The sequence below is a fragment of the Panthera uncia genome, chromosome D2 (assembly GCF_023721935.1).
Source record: "Panthera uncia isolate 11264 chromosome D2, Puncia_PCG_1.0, whole genome shotgun sequence".
NCBI classification, from domain to species: domain Eukaryota; kingdom Metazoa; phylum Chordata; class Mammalia; order Carnivora; family Felidae; genus Panthera; species Panthera uncia.
In genome coordinates, this window is record NC_064818.1 from 53820091 (window position 1) to 53839043 (window position 18953).

Genomic DNA, 18953 nt, shown 5'->3' on the forward strand with positions numbered 1-18953 from the left:
AGCACAGCCATTAATATTTTACAGAACACACTTTTGCTCATTTACAACATTGTATGTAATATAGTAAAAGAATTTAGAAAGTGAACCTGCCCTCTGAACCTACTAAACCAAATGTAAATTAATCCTTTCACCCACTCCCTGAATTTAATGCAGTATTTAACAGTATTAGAGAGATGTCAATACAGGTCTACAACTTCATAGCTACAATCCTGAAATCAAAAGCTCTGAAAACTGGAAGCCTGCTTCAGAGTTGGACACCAAATTAAGAAATTTGGTGGCAAAACCTGGTGCCACCAGGTGCCACCATTCTTATTTGGTGGCAAAAACAGTGAAGAGGTTATTTGTACTGTATACTTATCTCACTTAAGGTGAACATTCAACGTTTTGCTGGAAAAAAAATTAATATATTTGATTATGGGGCATGTAATCAGAATATGTAAAAACAATATATTTGATTAGAGATCCCTCAGCAACTTTTACACCTTTCTAAAACCTGAAAATTCTGAATTCTGACACTCATGTGAATTACATGCCAACATTCAAAATAAGAGTTAAATCGTTTTTATAAATAAATGTAAAACGTTTGCTCACCATATCATCCATTTCTTCTTCTTTACTGTACCTGGCATAATCTTTTCTTAGAGTTCTCATTAAAATCATTGAAACTAAGCCCACCAAGAAGATAACCATCATGAAAGAGTTGAAAATTGAGAACCAATGAATCTAAAATAACAGAAAATAACACATTACTGACATGAATTATTAGTCACAAAATTCATAGGCTGCATGATGACAACAGCATGTTAGTGCAAAAAAAAAAAAAATAATCTTTTAAAACTTTTACATAAAAATCCAAACTTGAGACTCACTGGGGATGAGTATTCACTATGCAAAGAGATCGGGTTTCTTTACAGTAAACTTCAGATGCATTAAAAACATGATATTGTATACGGATTTTCACAATCAATTTTACTGTACAAAGTACAATCTGACCCACAGCATATGCTAGTTAGCATTACACAGAAAGAACACAGACTTTGGAGTCAAACAGGCCTCGGTTTTAACCCAGATTCTGCCGATTTTCTAGCTATGTGACCCCAGTTCTCTATATCAAAAAGGAAGCCAATAATACTATCCTGATTTGTATGGTTTAACAACATGTATAAGAAGTATGATACCATGTCTGGCACAGAGCAGCAAATATTCAAAAAATGTTAGTTCCCTTCCCTCTAACTGAGCAACAACGTGAAAACCTCCTTAGGACACCAAGACTGAACCATCACAGTTGGCTGCCCTGGATTTAGTCCACCTTCCTGAATGTACGCTTCACTTGCTCCCAGTTCATCTTCTCCACCCCATCACCTTATCCACTCCCTTGTAATGCTGCTACCCGCGGGAGAGAGAACGAGATACCCCATTGTGTCCCGATGTTCCCAAGACTCTTGACTTTTATTTCACCCACACATCTGTCACAGATTTATGTCCACACTCTGCTTTTTAATCACAAGGCACCACTGTATCTCTGAGTGCATCTCAGAACTCGAAGCATCTGACTTCAAATTCCTTTATATTTTAATTCCCATAAGTTCCTTAAGGATGGCTTCAAAATTTCACCTCTCTCACCAAGGCCCCCATTTCCTTTATTTTTCTGCATTTATCTTCCTAGCCTTTCACTCCTTCCATCAATTTCCTAGATGTTGCCTCCTCTTAAGTCAAGCCTTCCCCTAAGCTTTACACCTCTTTCATTCCTTGAGGTGTTTTTGAGGTGCTTTGTGCTCTCATCTTGCACCCCTAAATTTGCACCTTTCTCCACCATCAGCAATCTCCAAAAGTCCCTATCTATAATGCTATCTACTCCCTGGTGTGGTTATATGGCTCAAACAAGGTAATAAATGTAAAGCATATAGCTTAGTGCCTAGCTCATAGTAAAACACTGAAAAAATTGACAAGCTGCTATTTCTATTAATATCTTTTAAAGTGCTTGTTTGATCTTCTGTCCCCTCATTCTTCCCATCTTCTTCTTACCTCCCTCCTTTCAATGCCAATACTTTTCAAATGAGACGACACATACTACTTCTCCCCTCCCACCCAGCCTCCCCCAAATGATAGAATCTCACCATGTCCCACAAAATGTCTCTTACAGGCCTGCAATGAACTTTTAAACCGATTCAGCAGTCAATGAGCTGTCCACTCTCCCTGCCACATCGGACCTCTACTGCCAGTGCACCATCCTCCCTGACTGACTGCCCCTTCTCCTCTTTCATCTTCGGTGCGTGCTCCTCCCACCTTATGAACGTTTCCAGAAGCTCCAGTCTTGGTACTCTGCTGTGACTTCTTCAGACTCTCAGAACCTGTAACTAGTGTTCCAATGATGATGGTAACACCCTCACCCTCAACCCCCACCGGGACCCAAATCTCTAGCCTTCTTCCTCATTCATGTTTCGCACTTGTACTGAACATCATCGCTTTTAGTTCAATGTCTTTCTGGAATTTCAGACTTAGACTGCCCTAAAGTACACTCATAATCTTCTGCCTCACATATAACTTGCTTCTGATTTCTAACTGCTGCTAATGGTACTAACACTTGGCTTTGAAAGTTTAGAATCATCTCTGCCTCTTCCTTCTCCTTAATCCTTCCTAAGTAATAATTAGTAAGCTTTTGTTTTCCTTTGATATGTCTCTTGTATATCTATCCCTTCCTCTCCATTCCCATCCCATTACCTCACACCTGGAAGTAGCCCTAATGGTTTCCTAATTAGTCTTCTTTAATCATGGTCTCTGCCCTTCCTTCCAATCTATCCGAAAAAAGTTACCCGATCTTTCTGAAACATCATTTTCATTTACCACTTCTCTATTTTAAAACTGATGGTGACATTCCTTATTTTCTCACATATCAAATCTAAACTATTTTCCCTAATATTCTGTACCCCTTGTAATATGGCTCCCTCACCTTCTCTAGCCAACCTTTCACTCCACTGCATCCTACATTCCAATCAGGCCTATCCTTCTTCAGCGACCCACAAGTACAGCACACTCGTGTCCACCTGTATCCTTCTCATAATTTCTTCTCACATAGGATCTACTTCTATCCACTTCTGTAAATTCTATCTACTGTTTAAAGCCCAACTCAAAAACCCTCCCTTCTATAAAACGTCTCATCTACATATCCCATTAGTCATAGATGTACTCCTGCTCTAAACTCCTACAGGTACATACACAGAATATTTAACATGAAGGATGTACTGTCTTGTACTTAGGACAGATTTTAACTTGGGCCAGTATGCTGAGTATGCGCACTAGGGTGAAGGGCAGCCTTGGCTCTTTTACCCACCCTGACATTTCAGGCAAGTGACACACTCTGTGGCTCTCCCTGAAGAACAGGAAACGGTCAACTGCCTCTGCCTCTTCATAAAATCATTTTTTCCTCCATTTAATAATTTATTTATTGAATACCTACTAAAATTATAAAGGAAATAATGAATGTATTGTTTTGAAATATGTGCAATAAAGGATTATATAAGATTTAACATAAAAGTATCATTCAAGATTTTTTTTTTTTAATTTTTTTTTTTCAACGTTTTTAATTTATTTTTGGGACAGAGAGAGACAGAGCATGAACGGGGGAGGGGCAGAGAGAGAGGGAGACACAGAACCGGAAACAAGCTCCAGGCTCCGAGCCATCAGCCCAGAGCCTGACGTGGGGCTCGAACTCACGGACCGCGAGATCGTGACCTGGCTGAAGTCGGACGCTTAACCGACTGCGCCACCCAGGCGCCCCTCATTCAAGATTTTTAAAAGGAGTCTGCAATTATAGGTTTCTCCAAAGATTTGATTTTCTTCCACCCTGAGAAATTAATGACCCAGAAAAGGACAAGAGAGAAAAATGATACAGATGTTTCATATCTTCTTTCAGTCAATTTACCAAATTTTTGAAAAGAAAAGAAGTTTTATGTAGTTACTATTTAGTAGTAAGAAAAATACACCTAAAATGCAAAACTTTCAACAAAGCTCCCTGCTATTTTCTTATCTAAGATACAAATTTTAAACCAATACCTATTAAAATGTACTATCAGCCTGACATTTTATAATATTCTGATTCCAAAAACTACAAAATACTATTACGATTTTGAAATTATTGTAGCAAGAGAAATATTTCTTAAAAATAATAAAGAAACTAGGGGCACCTGGGTGGCCCAGTCGGTTAAGCATCTGACTCATGATCAGATCAGGTCATGATCTGATTGGCTCAGATCATGATCTCACGGTTTCATGGGTTTGGGCCCTGCATTGGGCTCTGTGCTGACAGCGTGGAGCCTGCTCGGGATTCTCTCTCCCTCTTTCTCTCTGCCCCTCCCTAACTTGTGCTCTCACTTTCTCTCAAAATAAGTAAGCATTAATAAATTTAAAAAAAAACAAAAAAACTAATAAGGAAACCAGATGTCACAAAGGGGTTACTGTGAACGGCTGACTCCAGCACCTCCTATTGTTGCTAACCCTAAAGCAGCACCCCAGGTTTGCCATAAATTTTATAACACTGGAGAGAAAGAACTAACTGTACCCCAGTACTACCACTTATTAAGCACCTGCTATGTGTCAAACACTGAACTAGGTGCTTTATATGCACTATCAAATGGACTATCACAACTCTGCACACTATGACGATCCTTGCTTCATTATTAAGGAGACAGAGCTGAGGAACTGAGTAATGTGACCACAGTTATAGTGGGTGGCAGAGACAGAATGTGTATCCAGCTCGAGCTCCTAAGCCTGTGCTTGTAGTCACTGTCCTGGAAACAATCCCTGCTCTTACACAGTAGATCCTACCCCTCCCGCCTACTGAAGGAACATACTGCAGTAATTCTCCTCCCTCTTTGCTGCGCTGTTAGCTTTGCACTCACTGCTGAACACTTCCACGCATGTTTCTCTTTATCTCAAAAGAAAATCTCCAGACTCTATCCTTCCTACTACTACACCATTTCTTTGCTCCCTTTAGCTGCCAAACTTACAGTCTCCAAAACCTCTCCTCCATGCTCTCTTATACCAGCTCTGTTCAGATTTTGTCCCACCCCTATACCAAAACCGCTCTTTGTCAAGTTCACTGATGACTCCAAATGAATTCAACAGTCACTTTCACCTTACCTGACCCAGCAGCAACAATCCAGAACCAATCTCTCTATCCTCCATGATACACTTTCTTCATGTGGCTTCCAGAACACCACACAAGCTTTTTTTTCCTCCCTCCTCTATTGGTATCTCCTCAGAACCCTGAGGGGCTACTCCTACTCTTCCCCTAAGCTTTTCTTACTGCCCCCAGGACTCAGTCCTTGGCCCTCTTCTATTTATACATACTCTTCCTTGGTGATTGCATCCAATCTCACGGCTCCTTCAAGGTTGTACTCAAATGTCCACATCAGAGGCTTACCCCGAGCACCATATTCAAACCACAACTAGCCTTGCCTGTGGCATTCTTGCTCACTGCTCTTTTCTGATGGACATATCTTTGAACACACTATAGCCTTAACTTACCATGTTTATTACATGTCTCCCCCTACTAGAAGGGTAAACTCCAAGAGGGTGCAGATCTTTGACTTTCATTCTCTAATGTATTCCTCTTACTCACTGCTGTGCTTGACACATAACAGGTGCTCAATTAATAACTGCTGAAAGGAGAAATATGCTACACCGCTCTACTAGTGAAAATGCCAAATGGCGACCTTTCCCCCAAGTTACCAGTACCCGATGGCACGAGAAACAAGGCAGGCTCAGGCGTTCCAGTAGGGAATGTTAGTTGAGAGCCCTCATATTTTCAGATATTATCTAAACGTTGAAGTTATTTGTGCCTCTACCTTCAAACATGTTCAGAACTACCTAAACACTGTATCTGAAAAGAACACACCAGGAGTAGGGAAGTGGAGATTGGGGCGGAAATTTTAGGTCCAGGAGTAGCATGCTAAATCATTCAGCAATGACTAAATCCCAAATAGCTTAATTTTTTCTCCTAGGACCCAGACGAAGATTAGAAGTAGTGACAGGTTCTGGTGAAGTCTGGCAGCAATGATACAAATTTCAAACCACAAAAGCTTCGGAGCCATCTCAAACACAGATTACTAAGAAACTTCAGAATTCCAAATCTAAAAGATCAGGTCACAAGGTGTAAGCTGCAACTCAGGAAAAAAGTCAGGAGAATGGATACATCTCCTTATATCATGTTGTCCTTTCATCTCCATCCTTGAAGGAGGGAACCACTAAGATAAAAACTTTTTTTCCTGTAAAAAACCAAAGCTACCACCTGTACAAAACCAGCCAACAATGCCACTGGACTAGACTTACAATCTGAGCTCCATCTTGTATGTACTGGTGGGGGATGAGGGGCATTTCTTCCCATTCTTGATGTTTCTTTTTGTGTGGAAAGATTTCCATCAGCAAAAGCTTTTGGTCTTACTCCACTCTCATCCCTTCCTTCCTTTCCTAAAGGATACACACATTCTGCTCTGTTTCTCCAAATTTAAGTTTCCTAAGGGCAGGTGCCCATATACAGAAACTTGCAATAGTCCAGCACTAAGTGCGAGAAGAGGGTCTAATTCTGAATTTCAACATTAAGAAGCCCACCTGTCCAAAGACAGAAGTCACATTTTCCAATATTAGCCTCATTAATAATAAAAGTGATATCCTGGCTTTTGGTATGTTGTATCCTTCCCTGGGGTTACTCAAAATCAGTTTAAAGCACAGGCATGATGAAGAGGGCTTTTGACTGCTTCCCTTCAACTCTCTGTCACCCTAGGACTCTAAGCTCACCTGTGAAATCACCACTAGCCCAATTTTGAACTCCATGGCCTTAGCACAGTGCCTTGCATATGGCAGATGCTCACTAATGTTTGTTAAACTGACTGAAACACATAATGAATGTCTTAAAAGATACAGTTTACCTACCCTGTGTTGAAAAAAGGATGGATCAAGATATTTGTCAAATCGATCCTCAAATTTTACATCTGACTTTTTCCACTTGACCTGAAAAAAATTTTTTCACACGAAAATAAAAGCCAGTAAACAAATTAATAAGCTAACAAAATTCTGAGCACAATTAGGGAAGATTTACACAATTGGAATAGGAAACTAGAGAAATGGTGGAAAGTTACTGCCAATTTGAGAAGCTGAAACACGTATGATAAAAAACCAACTTTCCTCTCTGTGTATTAAAACTTCCAACTTTACCTAGAGGGATCATTTCAGTTCTCAAGGACATTAATATAAGTATTTGCTACTTATATACTCTGACCTGATAAATTGATAAGAACTGAATCAAGGGGTCCCTGGGTGGCTTAGTCAGTTGAGCATCCGACTTCAGCTCGGGTCATGATCTCACAGTTCGTGAGTTCAAGCCCCGCGTCAGGCTCTGTGCTGATAGCTCGGAGCCTGGAACCTGCTTCAGATTCTGTGTCTCCCTCTCTCTCTCTCCCTCTCCCACTTGCTCGCGCACTCTCTCTAAGATAAATGTTAAAAAGAAGAACTGAACTAATTAGACCAATTAAAATAAGAATCCACCCACCTTTGACATTAGACTGCATTAGTTTTATTACAATTATCAAACTTCTTTATAAGTTCAGTTCCGGAAATATCATTTGCACTAAGTACATATGCATAAGCTTAAAAAACTTAAAAACTGGCTACTACCAATGGACTCATTCCAGTTATCAGGGAAAAAACCTGGCAAAGAGAGAGGCTACCTACATCAGATTTTTCTTCTTTCCACTATTTTTAATCCTAATGGAACAGAATTAACTTGACAGTTGCAAAGGGCTCTGACAAGCTCTTACTCTGCAGGAGTATCTTATTCCAACTGATAAAGCAAAACATGGTAAACTATACCCATCCAGCAATTTTCAATACAGCATCATCTCTATCTGCAACAGTAAAAAGGAAAGAGAAACAACAAGGCATACTACAATCTAAAAATGTAACCATGAGAATACATGGCTGGGTTAGCTATAACTGCTCAGTTATAATGGTAAACTCTGCCATAGCCAATGAGAAGTCCTGCATATGCATACCTCTATCTCATACAGACCTGAGGCAAATCTTCTCCCTGCTTGTAGGAGGCTTACTTACATGCATTAAGGAAATAGTCTTAATAATATTCTGTTGCACCCTACTTTCATTTACTAAAGTAGTAAAACACACTTTACTGTTGCTATCAGGTCACAAACACTCATTAATGTATAATTATTTTAATACTTACTGAATATGACATCTGGATTTTAGTATTGGGAACAAGTTTCACCTTTCCTTCACTAGTTAGATTAACATCAACAATTCGATTTCCATTAAAACCTATTTCAAGTTTTTTGTAGGTCCAAAGATAGTAATCTTCTCCATTTTCATCTGCTTCACCAACAATACCTACAAAAGAAATAATACTTTATACAAGGTAATATCACTTAATATTTAAAATATATTAGAGGCTAAAAGCTCATAAAAAAAGTTCTTATAAACGAACAATATTTGAGGAATATTACCATTATTCCTCATGTTTAGAAAAAGGCAAAAGTATAGGCTGGAATTCTACTCTTTGTTAACTACTTGGCAAACATAAACCATAGCCACACCATGAACAGTTCAGCATAACCTGTCACTACTGATACTCAAAGTTCATGCTTTGTTATGAGTATCACCTTCATTGTAATAATTATCACCTTACATGTATATACTTCCTAACACCTGAAAATTTCAGGAAGTACTATGTCATCATCTGGCACAGTCATCCAGTTAGTAGTGGCCAAACTAAAATTAAGTTTCAGTTCCCCAGAGGCCCAATCCAGTACTTTCTCTAATAACCTACACATTCCTCAATAAGCTTCACATAGGTGTTTATGGGTACCAAAACTTAAAATGTCTCTTCTTTATGCTTCAAGCACTGGCCCCATCTCTGGGAAAACATCAAAATGAAGAGTGTTGAAGATAAATGCTAATGAAGCACAGTTTAAAATGATCATTCTGATCACAATTTCAGATACTGGAGGAAGACCCGAACAGTGTCAGGGCAATAGGTGGTAGCTAGGGATCTCTCTCGTGTGCCCTCATACTGTCAGCTATTTATCTAACGTTCCCTACCAAAACCTATATACTTCCCAAGAGCCTTATACTCTAAAAGTGACTCCTTTCCTCTATGGTTAATGCATCTCATTAAAGTAGTAGGGGAAAAAAAGATCCTTTCTTATTAAGGAGTATTTGCTTATTAACCAAAGTTGTTCTCTCAAATTGATACAAATTCAAGGAATATAGTTTCATTGTATTTGGGGTTGCAGAGGGATAATGAAATCCTTCTAATAATTAATTTCATCAAGGTTTATTTACCTAGGTACTCTGAAAACTCTGGGGTAGAGACAATTACACCAAATAAGCTATTCTCTGAGGGTTGGTTTTTTTTGTTTTTTGTTTTTTTGAGAGAGAGAGAGAGAGAGAGAGAGAGAATGTGAGTCGGGGACAGGGGCAGAGGGAGAGAGAGGGGGAGAGAGGGGGAGAGAGGGGGAGAGAGAGGAAGAGAGAGAGAGAGAGAGAGAGAGAGAGAGAGAGAGAGAGAGAATCTCAAGCAGGCTCCATGCTCAGTGCAGAGCCCAACATGGGACTCAATCCCACAACCCTGGGATCATGACCTGAGCCGAAATCAAGAGTCAGGCACTCAACCGACCTGGGTTGAACCACTCAGGCACCTCTCTCTAAGGGGCTTTAAAAAAAGATTGTGAAATACTTACCCCAAGAAAAAGCTAAATAAGAATTTTTTTCTGACAAGAATTTTTGTAGTTCAGACGTTCTAGGACACCCAAACGTATCTTTCCTAAACACGACAGACCCTGGAATCCCAGGGCTAAAAAAGATTTATTTTAACAGGAAAGCACAATTGCCATGTTGCTAAGGAAATCCACAGAAATGACCAAAAAAAACTATGGTTCCATAAAAGAAACCCAAAAGCAATGGAAAAAGAACAGGAGAGGAACTTGCTCTCCCACCAAAAACAGAGAAAACCCTGACTAATGGGTTCTTCTGAACTACAGGCTCACAAATCTTGAGCGACTATTCAGCACATCTTCCTGCTACCCTCAGAGCTGATCACAGAAATGTCTGTGTTAATGTAACGCTAATTATAGTCATTAATATGAAATGCTTACTATTTATACCTAATTAACATGCAACAGAGTAGCAATGATGCATACAATTACATCTTGAGATTGACTTTCTTACAAATTTCATCTTAGAACCACGTTAGACTCTGGTCTGATATGTTCAGTATTTCAGTTTGCTGCTCAAGAATATAGTGGTCTGCCAACAAATTAAAGAATCAGAATGTTTATTATATATAAGAACAGGTGTCCAAAGGGGGAAAAAAACCCACCAAGAGAATAATATGATCAAACATGCTGGTTATCATAGCATAATGATTTAATTTCATCATATTCTTAAGAAGTTCACCACCTTCACGTAGCTCAACCAGCTATGGGACTCTCCCCACCTCGTCAGTAGCATACATATCTGGCAGAGCTCTGTGCCTTGCATGCTGTCATTCATATGAGACACAAAGGGACACAGAGCAGCTGTGGTCCCCAAATGCCCTGCCAATTGCAGTAAGTACTCAACTACTCTTTCGAATAGTCACTTCCCACCCTCTTTAGAATACTCACTTACTTTATACTGACTTGCAATACTAACTCATTTCAACAGTACATAGATGTGAATTCCTTTACCTAATACTGATGTTCTCCTGCAAAGCTGCATGTCAATATATCCTTCAAAGAAAAAAACCAACTAAAATAACCTAATCAAGCCCAGCACAAGCAGAGTTTGGATTTTGTATAGGTTTATATTAACTATCCATCAATACAGAAAAATAAGAGCTAAAACACTAAAATGTTTTTAGGGGTGCCTGGTTGGTTCAGGCAGTAGAGACATGACTCACGATCTCAGGGCTGTAAGTTCGAACAGGGTGTAGAGATTACTTAAAAATAAAAATCTTAAAAAAAAAAAAACATGAAAAAAATTTTAAACATACAGTGTTAAGAATCTGCAAAACAAGTCACTCAGGAGACTGTCTTATCTAAAACCATACTACCACAGTTCCACATGAGAGAAAGCCCAAATAAAACTTCAAAATCCTATTTAGTTCCTTTGATTATATATGACAGAATAAGTTAAAATAAGATATACAAAAATGGGGGAAGGGAAGATATTTCAGATTGTTCAAAATGCCTTTTAATTCCTTAAATCTGAAAAGTTATACTATATAAAAGTTGTATTTTGAGGGAGTATCATATAAGGTTTGGCAACGTTAAAACCCCTTCAAGCAACAGGGATCATAAAGAGTCATAAACTGTATGATCAACAAGGGATCATAAAATTGATGTTAAAATAATTTCGTGGAAAATAATGAAAACTCATTTACTGATTCAGTGTACAATCAATCACCTTAAGAGTCATTACATAAGTCGTGCTTATTATGCAAGTATGCCCAAACTTTAAATGGAATATATAATACCTACCCCATATTGGTAAGTCATCTATGTACATCTGGTACCAGTAGTGATTTTTAATAGCATACACAAATGCATCTCTCTTTTCTTTATCTAAGTCAATTTCACAGTAAGTGGCTGGCATCACATCATCTGCATAAAATAAAAATTGTGAATTAGCACACTGGTTTGCAAAATAGAGGAAAAATTACACAAGGAAAAGCCAACATTTCCTTAAGTTAAAATTTGTATTCATAACAGTTGAATTTGGATGATAATTATAGGAGGATTCATTCAGTTGATAATTCTTTCCTTTTTAATGAATGTTTTAAGATTTTTCAAAATAAAAGAATTTAACCATCTTTATTTTCAAAGACTATCTAATTACATGAAGAAATTTTCCCTTGTATAAAGAAAATTATACAAAAACATTTACAAAATAATTTTAAAATGAACAATTTGCTTTTACAAACAAAAATAAAAAAGCTTACAATACACAGGAAAGTTCTCATTTAATGTACATAAAAACTCAAAAATATGATCCTAAATAGAACAACTTCTAGCTGTAAGATCTCTGAGATAAATATTCATTTTAACATTCTTGGAAATGCAAGTCACTGGAGGCCATAGATTCTATGAGGAATTCTAAAGACTCTTCATAATTAGAAAGATTAAAATACAACCTCCATCTAGCAGGTGTCACTGTTTATTAATTACCCAAAGGTCCCATAGAGATGAGTCCTTTCCACTTGAATGCTTTAAAAAATACTGCTACCACAATACTGTTCAGATGGTCTCTAACCTATAAACCTTTCAAAAATGTGCTTTCAAAATGGGCTTATAAGTAAGTGCTAGGGATACAACGTACAACATGATGACTATAGCTAACACTGCTGTATGACATAGGAAGGTCTTTAAGAGAGTAAATCCTAAAAGTTCTCATCACAAGAAGAAAATTTTTTTCTTTCTTCTTTTCTTTTTATCTATGTGAGAATATGGATGTTAGCCCAACTTATTTGTGGTAATCATTTCACAGTATGTGTGAATCAAACAATCATGCTTGTATGCCTTAAACTTCTACAGTGATATATGCCACTATTTCTCAATAAACTGGAAAAAATGTGCTTATGGTCATTAGTTTCTAAACAAAATAAGACCAAACCCAAAAAACCTGCAAACACTCTAGATGTCCACTTAAATGATTAAATTGTTTTTGTAGATTACTTAGGCAATTAGAATAAATGATAAATCCTAACAACAACAACAACAACAACAACAACAACAAGAAAGCACAGTTGTTTAAGGTCTCCTGTATTGTATTATATTATTGGTTATTTTGAACTTGAAATGCAATTCCCCCCAAGAAACAATGTTAAATTTCTTAAATCTTGATTAAAACTTCTTAAACATAAATTGCAGCTGAACCATGATTAATAGCCAGCTATATTATTTCCACAAGAAACAGCAATCTGAGTTATGACACTAGCAACATGTCTTCCCAATCCTCAACAAGAAAGAACAGCTTTCCCTTATTAGAGCTCAGTCCAGAGTGGGTACCCCAAAACCATAACACCAAGACGGCAGGAAACACTGAAGTCCATGAAAGACAGATAGGGAAATACTCTCACTCCCAAAGTAGAAGAAGAAAATTGCTGTCGCCTCCAACAATGGCTCCCACACAGACTCCTTTCCACCGAGGCCCTTTCAGGCGGCCAGGAATTTAGGATTTTCATAATGGCAAAAACTGAGAGCAGAGAAGGGCGGGAGGGTTAGGACCCGAGATTGCTAGAAAGGGTTCCTACAGCAGGAACTAGAAGAACTGGTAGCAAGAGGTCTCCAGATTTCCAGAGTGTGATAATGCACAAAGGGCAGCAGGAGACTACCGCAATGAGGGGAGAAAGAACCACAGGAAGGTGCAGGCTTGGGCAGCAGCAAACAGCTGTGAGAGACCTCACAGCAAATACTGCGAAGCCACCAAATTCCTTGCTGTTAAAATCAGACATTCACAGATAATCTCCATTAACAGTGTGGAGGTCTTATGCACGAAGTTCTGAGATATACAAAATGGCATTTACCTGCATAAAGCTTTTAGGATTCCTCACAGTCTGAACTTCAGTTCAATTCTCTCTTGCCCAACTATCTGTCATCTTCTCACCCTATACTCTAGCCAAACCCAACTACCTGCAGTTTGCACACATCTTGTGCTCTCTTGGCCTCTGGACTTTCTGGCCTATGTTGGAAAGTCTACTACAAATGTCTATCCTAAAATTTTTCCCATCTCCTACCCTCTCCTCTGTAGAGTAATCCTGAATTCCCCACCCCTCACACCTCTCAAATACCAGAGCCCACCCCTTTCTGTGAGTTCCATGGCTTTCTCCCCATACCTCCCTATGATACCTAAGCCTATACCACTTACAACCTCATACCAGTATCTTACCTCCTCAAAAAGACTGTCAGGCCTTGAGAGCTATGTGTATACTGATTATATATCCTTTTTATCCCCACCTATGCCTGTTTCAGTACTCTACACAGAACAGGCACTAAACAAACAAACAGAACATTTTAGCAAATTTTAAGAGCATGCTTTTACATTTATTCAGCAAAGGAAAACATGAAGTATATGACAGTACGCACATATACACTCATTTGTGTATTAGTGTGCGTGTGTGTGTGTAAGGAGAAAAATGCCAATATAAACAAATGAAATTTTTGAGTGGAGTATCTCAGAATGATTCACAAAGAGGTCTTGAAGAGTATCTTTCACTGATGTAAAATCTAGTAAAGAAATGGGTCAAAGGGAAAACCTATCTTTATCGTGGGCTATAAAAAGGACCATGTGAGGTCATATTTTAATGAAATTCCTCTTGCAGACATGTGGGCAAATACAAACATCACAAATAATTGAAAAGTCTGGTTGCTCAGCTAAAACAGCACTTCTCTCAGGAGGGAGCCGCTTTGAAAATAACTAATGTAAAGTGTCTAAATGTGCCAAATCATTGTTCAGCATTTAATTGGAAAACAATTCTGAAAAATCTATCACCGTAAGTCACTACTGTAAAATTATAAAAGGACATACCTTTTTCGGATGAAATACACACCTATGAATTCTGAAGAGGAGCCAATTAAGATTTCACCAATGTAAACACACATTATATGGCGGGGATGGGGGGAACAAAAGCAAAGTTATAAAGTGGCAATGTTAATACTGACTTTTCAAGCAGACAGCAGGGGTAGATTCTGGAAACTACATACCAGTATATCTGTCATCAATTCACAACAACACCCCAAACTAATAACTGAATGGACAATGAAAACATTGCCAAAAGAATATGGAAACTATTTGAGTTCTCTAGGAACCTATCATGCCTAGCTTTATTAGCTTTCTCTTTTGATAGCATTACTTAACTGGAAATCACAAATGCTCTAAGTCAAATTCAGCAGCACTTGGCAGTTTTTCATGAAGTCACCATAGACAAATTTATAGACAGAAACTTGAGTTTTAGTCTGGGTTCTACTATTTACTAGCTATGTGAATAAAAGCCAGTCATTCAACCTTTGCAAACCTCAGATCCCTCACCGGTAAGAAAGAGATAACATCTATGCTATCTCTTTTCCAGAGTTGTTTTAAGAATTAAAAGTGTCAATATATTCACAGTGTTTCCTTGGGCCACATATCCATTTGAGAATCCAATGAAAGTGGTGTCTCCCTTGTCCCCCCAAAATGCACATTCACACAAAACTAAATGTACAATTTCAGAAAACCCATGGACCCCTGAAGCCAGAGTTTCTGGTTCAACTTTGTACACCCAGAGCCTACTGTAGTGCTGGAAAGCACTAAACACTCAAAATCTGCTGAATGAAGAAAAAAAAAAAGATCTGGAAAAACTGGTATAGTCACAGTTAATCAGTATATATATCGAAAGCATTATATTATATATTAAAGCATATATATATTAAAAGTATTGATTAACTGATCAAACTATCTGGAATGTAAACTGTACAATTTTTTCCTAGATGACTAATTGGCAACATATATCAAGATTTCCCTTTGGGGCTCCTGGGTGGCTCAATCAGTTGAGCATCCGACTCTTGATTTCAGCTCAGGTCATAATCCTGGGTCATGGGATTGAGACCCTTATGTTAGGCTCCGCACTGAGCATGGAACCTGCTTCAGATTCTCTCTCTTCCCCCTCTCTGCCCCTCTCCCCTTCTTATATGATCTCTCTCTCTCTCTCTCTCTCTCTAAAACAAAAAGAAACAGAGAGAGAGAGAGAGAGAGAGAGAGAGAGAGAGAGAGAGAAAGGCCTTAAAAATGTTTATATCCTTTGATTCAGTAATTCTAAGAATTTACCTTAATAAAAGATTCAGAGATGCATTAAAATACTTAAGTGCTAGGGTAGCCAAATGCATTATTATTTCTAATAGAAAAAAAAAATCAAAAAAAGCAAGGAGGGGGGGCACCTGGATGGCTCAGTTGTTAGAGTGTCTTTCACTCAGGTCATGATCTAGCAGTTCGTGAATTTGAGCCCTATATCAGGCTCATTGCTGTCAGCACAGAGCCTGCTTTGGATCTTCTGTCTCCCTCTCTCTCTGGCCCTTCCCCACTTGTGCTCTCTAAAAAACAAAACATTAAAAAAAAAAAAAAAAAAAAGCAAGCAAGGAAGAAAGAAAACAGAAAGGAAGGGAAGAGAAGTAAAGGAAAAAAAGAAAGAAAACAATCAGAATACCTTATCATCGGGAAATGGGGAAAATTATAATATCCAAGTTATAGAATACAACATAAACACATTTTTAAAAAAGTAATTAACAGGGGCACCTGGATGGCTCAGTTAGTTAAGCATCTGACTCTTGATCTCGTATCAGGTCATGATCTCATAGTTCATGAGACTGAGCCCCAGGTCAGGCTCTGCACTGACTGTGTGGAACCTGCTTGAGATGCTCTCTCTGTGCCCCTCCCCCACTCACTCTTTTTTTTCTCTCTCTCTCTCAAAATAAATATTAAAAAAAAGAAAAAAAAGAAGAGTAAAAACTATACATAACTTATTAACAGTAAGTTAAAAATATTATGTATCTGACACATAATAAACACTATATGTTACACAATTTTTTGAAATCATATATATAACAGGAACCCAATTTTTTAAAATTCTAAATAATGTGGGTGAATGCAAAGAAAGAAGGATGGAAGAAAATGTTAATGATAATTATATCCAGGTGATTTTTTGCTTCTTTATATTTCTCTGTAGTTTCTAAATTTTGTACATTGATCCTGTATCATTGTCAAAATCAGAAAAAAATATATACACATACATTCTTTTGAAAAAAAAAAAAAGATATCAATCTGGAGTAGAACAATGTTATCAATGGTTTGAAAAGGAACTTATAAAAAGCCCAGGCTATTCAAATTTGCAGTCAGCGCAAGGTTTAAGGAACTGCTAACACCAAGAATTCAAAATACCTAAATACAAGATTCAGTACGAGATTCAAATTATTTGGTCTGGCTAAAACACTCTGGTTGAAACCAACAGGACAAAATATGACATTAAGTTCCCAGACTTCCAATTAAACAAGGCAGATTAACCACAAGTATGTGTCCTTTCCCTCCTGAAACTCCATTAAAATGTCAATAAAGGAATAAAAAGGATGTAGGTACACAAGGACAAAAAGAGGACAGTAAGATTTCAAAGCATTTTTGGAACGCTGAAAATTAACAGAAGATGGTAAATGACTAACAAAGCAGAAGAAACCATAACAGAAGAAAGGGGGTTGGTGTCACAGAACACAAGAGACACTTGAGATTCTCAGGACTTGAAAGGCACCACACACGTCAAAAATTAGGGGACAGGATCTAGGGCTGAACACATAGAGGAACTGTATAAAAATATGTTTATGGAAGGCTTAGATGCCCAAGTTCCCTTTTCCACTCACCACAAAGCTAGATGAATAACCTCAATCCCCCCTCTCCAGTAGACCAGAGGCACCTTCCCCTAGAGAACTCCAACAAAAAGGCTGCACAATTAGGGAGAGTAGAATCCAGGGACTGAAAACAGGGTGGGGGGATTAACTTAAGTAAAAATCTTTAGGCAGAATGAAAGGACCTGCCACTTTTCCAGACTTTTCCCCAGTCTTTGGCAATCAGGCCCTTACCACCCAGACAGGTATCTGGAAGGACATACTGCACTGTGGTTAAAAGCTCAAACTCTAGCCCTTCGCTCCCTAGGTTCAAATCCTTACCCTGCCACTTTGCATCTGTGAACCCTTGGACAAGTTACCCAACCTCTGGGCCCCAACCTCCTCACCTGAAAAACAAGGATATACACCTCATAACATTGAGGATGAAAACTGTCAAGACTGAGAATCACTGAATTAGAAATACACAAGACTCAGAGTAGCCTTTGGCATTTCCCTTTATCTGTAGTTCTCTTATCATTTCACTCTAGAGAAGCAAAAGAAATACTTCTATTTCTTTTATAATTTCATCTCTCTGTTAAGTTGGGATATTCAAGAAAAAGAAAATTCAAAAGAAGATCAATAAAACAAATGGGAGGAAAGAATCCTCTAGAAGCCATCAATTTTTCAACAATATCCTTCATTATGCTGTAAGAATTCTCAAATGAGGGAGAGGGGGAGTGGACAGTGACCTCCCCTGGTTAGGAATTACTATTCCAGATCATCTAAAGATCATAGTAGAACCAATTATCATAAAGAACAGATAGGCACAGGGGTGCCTGGGTGGCTCAGTCCATTAAGCGTCCGACTTTGGCTCAGGTCATGATCTCACAGCTTGTGGGTTTGAGCCCCACGTCCGACTCTGTGCTGACAGCTCAGAGACTAGAGCCTGCTTCAGATTCTATGTCTCCCTTTCTCTCTATACCTCCCCCACTCTCACTCTGTCTCTCTCTCTCTCTCTCTCTCAAAAATAAACATTTAAAACAATTTATTTTAAAAGAACAGATAGGGAGCGTCTGGGTGGCTCAGTTAAGCATCTGACTCTTGATTTTGGCTCAAGTCATGGTCTCATAATTCGTGAGATCAAACCCAACATCAGGCTCTGCACTAACAGCACAGAGCCTGCTTGGGATTCTCTCTCTCTCCTATCTGCCCCTCCCCCACTCACAAGTGCGCTCTCTCTCTCTCTCTCTCAAAATAAATAAATAAACTTAAAAAAAAAAAAAGAGCTTACGTCTTAATAGCTAAGGATGCAAGAGTGAACAAGAATGCCACTGTCCCTGCCCTAGCAGAACTAACTAAAACTACTTAGCAAGCTAGTACAATAGTTTGAGGATAAATCAAACCCTATAATCAATAAACTAATTTAACATTTCATAATTGCTAATACAAAATTAAGTTGGAACTACAGACCCACACTATGTGTGATTAGTATTCCTATCAATGGCCATTTTTAAAATGTAAACTATGTATCAGGAACTTTGATAAATGCTCTACACAAACTAC

The 18953-nt window shown here is 38.3% G+C and overlaps 1 protein-coding gene across 1 annotated transcript in view; it reads right to left on the bottom strand.

The window, feature by feature from the left end:
• Positions 1-18953, bottom strand: part of TM9SF3 (transmembrane 9 superfamily member 3) — a 69586-nt gene that overhangs the window by 36409 nt on the left and 14224 nt on the right. Inside the window, exons 3-6 of the mRNA XM_049646456.1 lie at positions 11529-11651; positions 8237-8397; positions 6931-7008; positions 592-723 (exon numbers count right to left, since the gene is read on the bottom strand). Of these exons, the coding sequence (XP_049502413.1) occupies positions 592-723; positions 6931-7008; positions 8237-8397; positions 11529-11651 (494 nt within the window). The remainder of the gene's footprint in view (positions 1-591; positions 724-6930; positions 7009-8236; positions 8398-11528; positions 11652-18953) is intronic.